Source organism: Meriones unguiculatus, chromosome 17 (genome assembly GCF_030254825.1).
Source record: "Meriones unguiculatus strain TT.TT164.6M chromosome 17, Bangor_MerUng_6.1, whole genome shotgun sequence".
Classification (NCBI taxonomy): Eukaryota; Metazoa; Chordata; class Mammalia; order Rodentia; family Muridae; genus Meriones; species Meriones unguiculatus.
The window spans coordinates 60,730,878-60,740,925 of NC_083364.1; the positions used below are offsets into that span (position 1 = coordinate 60,730,878).

Here is a 10,048-nt window from a genome sequence, read left to right on the forward strand (position 1 = left end):
TGTTGTATTTAAGAATATTATAGAACCTGGGAGGGAAGGGAATTATTGTGCAAAGAGTATTATCTAAATATATATATTTTCTGTTACTGGTCTCATTTTCAGCATAGCATAGCTATAACACCTTCCTCCTGAAAGCGAGAAACATCAGATTCAGTGAATTTAGCCAGAAGCCTCACTCAACTCTGTTTGAAGCCTGTAGCCTATAATCTGTGATGGTTGCCGAGATCTACTTGGTTTGTCAGTAATGCATATGAGACCAGCTACTGATCTTTTAACAGTCGAGCAAAAATAGGAGCAAAAATTTATCTCTAATAACTGATTTCAGATGTTTTGCCTACCTATGAAACTCAGTATAAATAACAATTGGAAAACACCAAAGATGCAGAGATAAACCAGAAATTGAGTATGTGGTTGGTGGGACTGTGTATGAGAAGGAAGTTCAGGTCTTCTGTGCTGAAGTGGTCAAAACCTCAAGTACACCCTTAAATGTTGACACTAAGTTTGTGACCAAAAGGTGCCCTGGGTGATTTTTGGGGTGTTCTGTGGAGTTGAAGGGTGAAAGCATTATTCTCCGTCATGGAGATGCCCCCACCCCCCTGAAACGTGTACCTACTGTGTCATGAAGACTAATGTCCTGTGAGCCCAGGACTTCGAACTTCCTGAACAGAGGACTAAGCAAGCACATTGGAAATGCCTTCCTGGCAAGTCCTTCCTAATCGCTCAGTAGTTAGCAGACAGGCCCAGAAGCCAGCTGGGGTGAGCAAGGACATCTGCTTCTCTTTACCAGGGGAATCGGGAGTTTTAAAAAGCTGCTTATACTAATCTTGTTCAAACACTAGAGATTCAATTATAAATAATGCTTTAATGATTCTTTTTTTAAAGATTTATTTATTTATTATTTATACAATATTCTGCCTGCATGTGTGCCTGCGTGCCAGAAGGCAGCACTTGATGTCATTATAGATGGTTGTGAGCCACCATGTGGCTGCTGGGAATTGAACTCAGGACCTTTGGAAGAAGGGCCAGTGCTCTTAACCCCTGAGCCATCTTTCCAATCACTTTAATGATTCTTTAATAATCCTCAGGTCCCCTGCCTGTTTTTAAAATACCTTTTTTCATCTAATCCTCACAATGATTATATGGGTAGATGCTTTTTTCAAAAATCGATATGTTGAAAAAAAAAATCCTAAAGCTTCTCAAGTACATTGTCCAAAGACATAAAATTCGTTAACTTACCTCAGCGTTCATGTTTACCAAGTTAGTTAATCTTCATGGGCCTCAGTATCTCTGTCTAGAAATTTAGGTTGTTTCTTCTTTTCTTCTTAAAATGTCCCTTTTACCAGCATTGGCTGAGCACGTTACTTTAGGATGCAATGAATGAGTAACTTCTAAGGAAGGTCAGTGGATGAAGACTTCCGGCGTATAAAAGCATTCACAAGTCTTACTGTACATTTTCTCTTTGCCTGTGCACACCCATCAAGCTTACAAGCTGATGCCAAATGGCAAAGTTGCCTTTTGATTTGACGCTATATATGATACCTAGTCATGTCAAGAGGATATTACGGTGTATTTAGCTAACAGCTTGCTTATTTTAGATAAGCAGTGGATATAAGTGTCTGTTTACCTACTCTACGAACAGAAAAGCCCATACATACCACACCGTCATCTTCTTGTTGCTCTCCATGGGATGACATGCTCCACCTGTCCGTTACAGTCCGGGATGGTGAACCAGAACTGTGAGCCATGCTTTATAACAAACAAACAAACACCTCTGCTACCTGTTCAGAACTTTCTATGAAATATTTGAGGGCTTAGAATCATTGTGTTACTTCCATGCTGCACAATCATGTCTCTGAGGCTGCCCATGACACTTTCTGTTGGAAATGTTCTCTAAACTCCTTTCATATTACATTCGCAATTTAAAGTCACATTTTGACATCTAGTATCCTTAGGATTTATAAGTTTTAAACAACTGAAACTTATTTTAAAAAGGGAAATTTATTACAGCACAGAGCAAATAATGGATATTTTCAAATGAGAATAATGTAATTATATCCTATTACGTTATAATGCTAGTTTATAGTTATATGCTGGGTTAGATCTTCAGTTACATTTAAACAAATCAGAAGAATTCTTTGCTCAAATGGGAGGGAGGATGTAGGAAATAGGGGGGTGTGTTGATATTTGAAGAGTAGAATACCATTAACGTTCATCTACACAGTAGTAGTAATTTTTAGAGGTAAGGTGTTTTGGTAGGGAAAACACAAGACTGAGAGATCTGTATTCCATAAATCACAGCCTTTGACTATGGCTGACCAAAGACCCTCCCCCATTACTTTCTGGAGCTTGGTCCCTCCTTTTCTGAGGTGTAATAATCCCTCAGCCAAGACCTCTGCGGCGCCGCCTTCGGAGAGAACTACATTCCCCACAATGCCCCGCGCGGCGCCAGGCATGCTCTCCGCCGGCTCCAGCAGCTTTTCCTCCGGTCTTCCTACAAGTCCCACAAGGCCACTCGGCCCAGGGCCGCCTTGGCCCGGCCTGGGGTGGAGGCGGAGGCGGAGGCGCGGGAGTTATGGAGGGGGCGGGCTCTGCAGGGAAGTGCGTCAGAGGAGGCGCCGGGAGAGTAGGGTGCTGTGGTCGGAGCTGGAGGGCGAAGCCGGTGGAGTGAGAGGATGGGCGGTGAGTGCGCGGGGTCGCGGGTCGGCACGGGTCGTGGCTTGGGGAGGGGTCTGCTCGCAGCCGCGGCCGGGGGCCGGGAGGCTGGGCCGGGCGGGCTGTCGGGCGGGTGGGGCGGGGAGGGGAGGGGCGGGGCTCCGGGCTAGGGGGCTGGGGCTGGCGGTGCTCGGGTACCCAGGGCTCGCCCAGCCCAGCCGGCCTCAGCCTGCCCATGCCAGGCCCTGATGTGTGGGCCCAGGGTGACCGCGCCAGGCAGGCGCAGCTTCCAGAACCCGGCCTTTAAGGTCATCCGCGAGTGCCAGGTTGGATGAGATTATTGAAAAGCCAAAATACAGACCCCACTTACTGAGTTATTCTTGATTATTGCTATCGCCCCGGGTCCTTCCGGAGTCACTCCCCGTTTTCCAAACTCAGCTCCCCAGTTTGTGAGCCTGTTCTCGGGTGCTTATGCGAGGAGTTTGGTGTTGTCACGGTGTGCATACACTTGGCAGGGTTTGACTCAGCGTGATCCTCCTTCAGTCATTTTACCGCGGCCATTTACTACCGCCGCGGAACGCTGTCCACGCCTAGGGAGTGTTCAGATTTTGCTTAACTCAGTTTTCTATTGGCGAGTAGGGATCATTAGTTTTTATGGATCTATGCTATACTTTGGGATTTGGGGAGCACAGTTTGGGAGGTTGAGAAGTGTAAGAAATGGACAGAGTAAGGAGTAAAGGATCTGGCTGTGTCAAGAAGCTTGGCTTAGCTTTAATTGGATTGAGGGAGATCGATACCTAACATGATGCTATTGCTCTCTTTGCTATGACATGCACTTAAAATGAACTTTCCCTTTGGGTTAACACTTTCGACTCTGATTTCCAAATAACTCCTCACTCTTGTCCTTTATTTTGGAAGCCTTCCCAACCAAAAAGTAGGTGATTCCTAGTTTTCTTTTCTTACATCCTTTTCTCACCCAAACCCTAAACACAGCACTTTTAGTAGCGCGTGTAAAAATTCAGCCTGCAATTAGCGTGTGCACGCTCCGCTGCTGACCACGGCATGTCTGCTGTTTGTATCTGTAATGTGTATGTCCATTTCAGTGTTGTCTGTTTTAGTATGCAGGTGATAGACTAGAGAACAAGACTTCTGTCTCCGTAGCATCTTGGGTATGTGAGCATTCACTAAGTACTTTCATGAGAATGAGTTTTGTTTTAAACCTAACATTTGCCTTTTTGTTTGTAAATTTTTATATTGATAAATGCATTGCATTTGGAAAAGAGGGGATGGGGAATAGGGTAAAGGGTGGTTTTTGAGATTTTTTTTTTAATACACTCTTATTTGTTGTTGAGGTCTAACTTTCCTTCTTTCTTCAACTTAAACAGAGCAGTCTGAATGCCAGAATGGATAACCGTTTTGCTACAGCATTTGTGATTGCTTGTGTGCTTAGCCTCATTTCCACCATCTACATGGCGGCCTCGATAGGCACAGACTTCTGGTATGAATATCGAAGTCCTGTTCAAGAAAATTCAAGTGATTCCAATAAAATCCTCTGGGACGACTTCCTTGGTGATGAGGCAGATGAAAAGACTTATAATGACGCACTATTCCGATACAATGGCCGACTGGGACTGTGGAGACGGTGCATCACCATACCCAAAAGCACACATTGGTACGCGCCACCAGAAAGGACAGGTATCTTCATTTCCATTCCTCTCTACTACTTAATGATGGTTACCCAGGGATGCGAAAACAGGTTTGGGTACCCCTTCCTTCCCCTAAGAAAATCTTTGTGTTTGTTTCCTTCCTGCCATTTTCCTTCCTCAATGCTGTGCATCTCCATTGTACTTGCTGACATCAGGTGGGTCAATAATTTCCTACTCTTGTGACAGCTGTTTGAATCCTCATTCTTACTTACTGATTAAAGTGTTTCTTATTCATCTAACGTATCATGAATTAGTTTGCAGATTTTAAATATCTGATCATTTGTGGAAGAAGTGGTATTTAAATTCAAGTCAACAAATGTTAGTTGATTGACCTCTGACAATTAGCCAGGTGGTGGTGGTGCACACTTTAATCCCAACACTCAGGAGGCAGAGGCAAGCAGATCTCTGTTAGTTGAGGTCAGCCTGGTCTACAAGGTGAGGGATAGCCAGGACTACACAGAGAAACCCTGTCTCAAAATACAAACAAAACTAAAAACAATTAGCTATGTTATGGTAGGTTTCTATCATTTGCCTTGTATATTAGAAACCATAATTTGACCAACTCTGTCTTTAAATCTGTATGTATTTGACACTTGCACAACTATAAAGAATTAATAAGCTCAAAATTATTAAGTTGTTTCTTAGATTTAGTCTTCAAAAATTCTTATTAACACAAAGGTTTTAATTTTCCAGGTATTAAATTGGAAATCTTATCCTTCTTCATTGAAAAACAACTTTACATTGTATTTCTGTTTATATTTACTTCTTTTGGCCTCTTACTGGGGAAGCGTTATATTCAAATCGCAGCAGAACATACTTGAGTTTCCATATGTTAAAAGGGTGGTAGTATACCATATATGAAAAATAGAAGTAGCATGCAAAGAAAGGAACACAGCTGCACTTCTACCTAGAAGCATAGACCGTGCAGGTGGGTGTGGGGCAAATCCTTTAGTTCCTTAGTTTTCCGAACACCTTGTAGATTATAGAGAACCGCTGAGAGGAATGATGCTGAGCAGAGGAGAGATTTCACCACGGTCACCCTGGCTGGTGCCTGCACACATGGGCAGTGTGCAAGGGTGTCTGCTTGGGACTGGTTAGGAGGCTGTTAGAATTCAGTGAGAGATCACTGGAATTCGACCAGCATACTGGTCTGGGTAGTAGCTGGGTCTTGTATCTATTTGAAGAAACAGCTGTTAGGATTTTCTGTTAAAATGTATATGGGCAAGAATGACTGAAGTTTCTCATCAAGAACCTAGAAAGGTCGACTTGTGCTCCTGAGGACTATGGCTGGTATAGTAACTTTGGGGGAAGAGATGAGAATTCTTCAGGTTTTGTATCCCAGTCCGTATTTCCTGGTCTTCTGACATACCTACTCCTTTGTTTGTGTTACTGTTCCCTTTTTTGTTCCTTGTGTCTAAATCGTGAGACTGTCACTGAAACTCAGTGGTGGCAGCAGAATGACCTGTGAGTCACTGGGGTCCAAAGATCATGTAAGCCTGGGGGGATGTCTTTCTGCATCAGTGTTTGCTTCGAACTATAATTACTGAAAGAGATTATTTTGACATCTTATTCATGAAAATAACAAGCAGTTATTCTTGTTCCAGAGACACTTGATGTGGTTACTAAGTGCATGAGTTTCTCACTAAATGAACAGTTCATGGAGAAATATGTTGATCCTGGAAACCACAATAGTGGAATTGATCTGCTTCGGACCTGTGAGTACTTAGCTCTCAGCAGGACATTTGAAAGAGGAATATTTGTTTGCTTAAGCTCTTTTTGGAATGATGTTTTAGAACACAGTGTCAGCATGAAATAATTTCCCCAGCAGCATTTTTGAGCTCTGCTCCATGGCTAATACTGTTTGGAAGACAGAGACAAACTTAACAAACTTCAAATATTTTGCACTTGAGAGAGCTAATACCGTAGAGGGTGGAATCCAGATCTCTAAAAGATGTTATTAGTGGCCTAGATAAGGGAGAAATTAGTAAGTTTATAGACTAAACTTTGCTCCTTGAGATGCCCATTTGCATTGCCTGAGCTCACGTGAGCATACCTGAAGAAATGGCTACAGGCTCTCAATGGCTCAGTATCAGGCCTGTCGACAGTACCCTTCCAGTTTTAGGAGTTAGTAACCAAAGAGTAGATACCAAAACAAGCAATATCATGAGTATTCTGTTCCTTGACGGTTAGACTGCCAATAAAAGGCTATCTTTAGATTTGAGCTATGGTGTTTAGGGTTTTACCAAGAAAAATGACAGCATCATCAAAGGAATCATGGAAGTAGCTGCAGTTATTCAACTCTGCAATGAGAATGAGAGGAAGAAGTATATTGGGTGCAGAATTTTAAGGAAAGATAATATTTAGAAACAGACTTTTATGATGTTCTAGAAAACAAAATGACTACAAAGGGAATGTATGAGATTTACAGCTGCCTTAAGTGCCGGATGCACTCCAGGTCCACCGTGATGCCCCCATTTGTAATCTCCATTTATTTACTTGCTATCCCCTGCTTTTGATCATGCGAAGACTTTCATTCTGTCTTTCGATAGAAGGAAACTTCAAGTCTTGGTTCTTCACTTTTCTTCATTTGAACAAGTTACTAATGTTCCTGGACTCAGTTCCTTCAGTTACAAAAAACCCAAAACACCAAAAAACAAATAGAAGCACCAATAGTATAAGATGTTGGGAGGATTAATTCAAGTGTGTTTACAGAAAACATTGCATGGCTCATAGTAACTGTTCGGTAACTTTATTTGTGCCCTTTATTTGTTTCAGGATAAAGTTGGAATCCTTTTGGATAAGAAGGCTTTGATATGAAAATATATGTTTCTCACTTTCTGAGGAAAGCTCTAGTTAATTCTTTAGAATATAAAAGAAATTACCATTGTAGAAAAATGGTCTGAAATGATATTTTTATTATTTCCTTCTTTTTAAAACCAGATCTTTGGCGTTGCCAGTTCCTTTTACCTTTCGTTAGCTTGGGTTTGATGTGCTTTGGGGCTTTAATTGGACTTTGTGCCTGTATCTGCCGCAGCCTATATCCCACCATTGCCACGGGCATTCTCCATCTCCTTGCAGGTGGGTTCGTCATAAGTTTTTTGGTTCTTCTCTCTTCTTAGGAGTCAGAGTTGTAAGTTTCATAATTTCACAATGACCACATGTCATTGTTCTGTTGTACTGTCACATTCCTTGAGCAGCTTTGCACTGCACTCTCATGCAGTCACATACTGATTTCTAAATTTCTTCCTAAGGTCTGTGTACGCTGGGCTCTGTGAGTTGTTATGTTGCTGGCATTGAGCTCCTACATCAGAAACTAGGGCTGCCCGAGAATGTGACTGGAGAATTTGGATGGTCCTTCTGTCTGGCCTGCGTCTCGGCTCCCTTACAGTTCATGGCGTCTGCTCTCTTCATCTGGGCTGCCCACACCAACCGGAAAGAGTACACCTTAATGAAGGCCTACCGCGTGGCATGAGTGGAGAACTGCCTGCTTGGCAATTGCTGTTTTTTAATTTTTTTTTTAAACTATTGAGATTTTTCCATGTCTTTTTCTGAATTGTCTTTGATTTTTATTTTTGCGGATATGCTATTTTATCCTAAAAGTCCCTCTTATTTAAATACAGTGCCACTAAATACATACTAAATAGCATTTAAAATGTATGTGGTTTACTTTGAGTGATTTGGTCTTTTTACCAAATTGGTCTAGATTTGGAATCCAGACAGAAAGAACTTTAGAGATGTGACCCAAATTTGTGAAAGAATAACGGCAGTGGAAAATTGACCCAGAACAGGGTCCTCTAACGTCTGGTAAATTCAGTAGTGTAGTAACTGTGTGCTGAGCTAGAAACTAATTTCTGTGTGCTATCTGTTGACACTGTCAAAACTTCATGTTTACTTTCTGTTGTTAATACCAGTCAGCTAGCAGAACCAGTTTCCTAAAGATGTGTGCACATAAAATTGGAAAATTATTTAGCATCCTTGTCCCTAAACATTGGTACACTGCTTCATCTGAGGTGAAATATGGCAGCTGTTTATACTGTGATTGTCTACAAGAAAAAAAAAAAAGTGAAAAATGATGTTTACTTGAAATTGTAGCTTTTAACTGCAAATTTTCAATTCAATGATAAAAGCTGATTAATCTTACTACATTATACTATTTTTTTTTAAAAAACTGAAACTCATTAGGATTTTCAGCGCCACCAAACCATTATGAATGTTTGCTGCTTCCCCCTCCACACACCAGGCTTATTAAAAGAGCACTTTCTTCTTAAGAGAGCATTAGAAGAACCACAGTCAGTTCCCAACTGCTTTGTTGTAGCTAATTGGGAGGCCCTACCAATAATGACCCCCAGTGCTGGGGTACTGCCACCACAAGATCGAGAGCTGTGGCTACCCACTGACCTCCACCTATGGTCTTTATTTCTTGTGGTGAAATTATGTGCCTTTCCTTGCCCAAATTCCTTCCTGGTGTGTATCAACATTATTTAATGTCTTCTAATTCAGTCATTTTTTTTTATACTATGTCTGTAAACATTGAACTTTAAAAATCTTATTTCTTTACTCCATATTGTAGCACTTCACAGATTTAAAAAAAAAAGTAACTCAGTAATTTCTTACCAAATCCTAAATCTGTCTTTTTTTTAAAAAATAAAAAAAAAAAAAAATTAAAAAAAAAGAATCGTGTATTGTTTTAGGTCTCAGCTCATTGGGCTAAAAATGGAGGTCATGGTAGATCTCTGGGAGATGAGTTAGTCTTCTCTCTGGGTCTGTGTATTAGTTACTTTTTGTTGCAGTCATAAGACACCATAACCAAAGCATTTTAGGGAAGACTGTTTATTTTGGCTTACAGTTTAGAGGCAGAGTCCATATGGCAGAAGGCTACTGGTATAGGAGGCTAAGAAATCCCATCTTCAACTGCAAACAGGAAACATGGAGAAAGAACTGAAAGTGAGGCAAGGTTGTGAACTCAAAGCCCACCCCCAGTGATAGTACTTTCTCCAGCAGGCAGCACCTCCTAAAGGTTCTATTATCTCCTCAAACAGCGCTGGGGACTAAGTGGTAAGATATGTGAGCCTATAGGAGTACCCCTCATTCAAATCACAGTCTACTGCAGAAACTGAAAAGCCCTTTCCTCATTAGAAAACAAAGTGCCTTCAATGAAACATGTTTCTGAACTAGGTCTGTGAACTCTTCATGTTATTCTTAATGTAGCTGGTTTTTTCTAAGAAGTCATTTAATGACTAGATATTTGAGTTGGGGGAGGAGAGAATTCAGCCACTGAACTACCAGTGATCCACTGATATTTGTGTTCTGCATTGATGCATGTCAGCTTCTGTCTTATAACAAAGCCAGTATTTATTACTTTGGCCAATTGTTTCTGATATAGCTGGTTACTGGGATCTTACCAACTTTATTTATTTAATTTCTGGCACTGGACATTAAACTCAAGGCAATGTATATCAATGTAGCACTGAGCTACATCCATAGCTGTGTGTGTTTGTTGTTTGTTTGTTTGGACATAAAAGTAGGTAGGCCAGCCTGGTCATGAATTCACTATTTAGCCAAGCCTGACTTTGAACTCCTGATTCTGCTGCCTCAGCTTCCCAAGTGCTAGATTATAGATACTCAGTATCGTAAAATAGTGTTATTAGGTTATCCAATGTGGCCTTGACCTTGCAGTTCTCACCTCAGCT

General features: G+C 41.3%; 1 protein-coding gene across 4 annotated transcripts; it reads left to right on the forward strand.

Annotated features, from left to right (window-relative positions):
• The first annotated feature begins 2,504 nt into the window (after window positions 1-2,504).
• Cldnd1 (claudin domain containing 1) lies at window positions 2,505-8,721 on the forward strand. 4 transcript variants are annotated; one of them, XM_021626599.2, is made up of 6 exons: window positions 2,505-2,679; window positions 3,771-3,821; window positions 4,038-4,347; window positions 5,963-6,073; window positions 7,299-7,436; window positions 7,610-8,721. In XM_021626599.2, the coding sequence occupies exons 3-6, from the start codon at window positions 4,056-4,058 to the stop codon at window positions 7,828-7,830; spliced, it is 762 nt and encodes a 253-aa protein (XP_021482274.1). In that variant the 5' UTR covers window positions 2,505-2,679; window positions 3,771-3,821; window positions 4,038-4,055; the 3' UTR covers window positions 7,831-8,721. The 4 variants fall into 4 exon arrangements, with proteins under 4 accessions (XP_021482274.1, XP_060226578.1, XP_021482273.1 ...); XM_060370595.1 differs by having other exon boundaries at window positions 3,778-3,821; XM_060370596.1 differs by having other exon boundaries at window positions 2,596-2,679; window positions 3,756-3,821.
• The last annotated feature ends 1,327 nt before the right edge of the window (window positions 8,722-10,048 follow it).

What these genes read in the sequence shown, in the direction of transcription:
- Cldnd1 (XM_060370595.1), top strand. An exon ending in CGCGCCACCAGAAAGGACAG is followed by an intron (nt 4,348 to 5,962) that starts GTATCTTCATTT and finishes TTCTTGTTCCAG; the next exon opens with AGACACTTGATGTGGTTACT. An exon ending in CATTCTCCATCTCCTTGCAG is followed by an intron (nt 7,437 to 7,609) that starts GTGGGTTCGTCA and finishes TTTCTTCCTAAG; the next exon opens with GTCTGTGTACGCTGGGCTCT.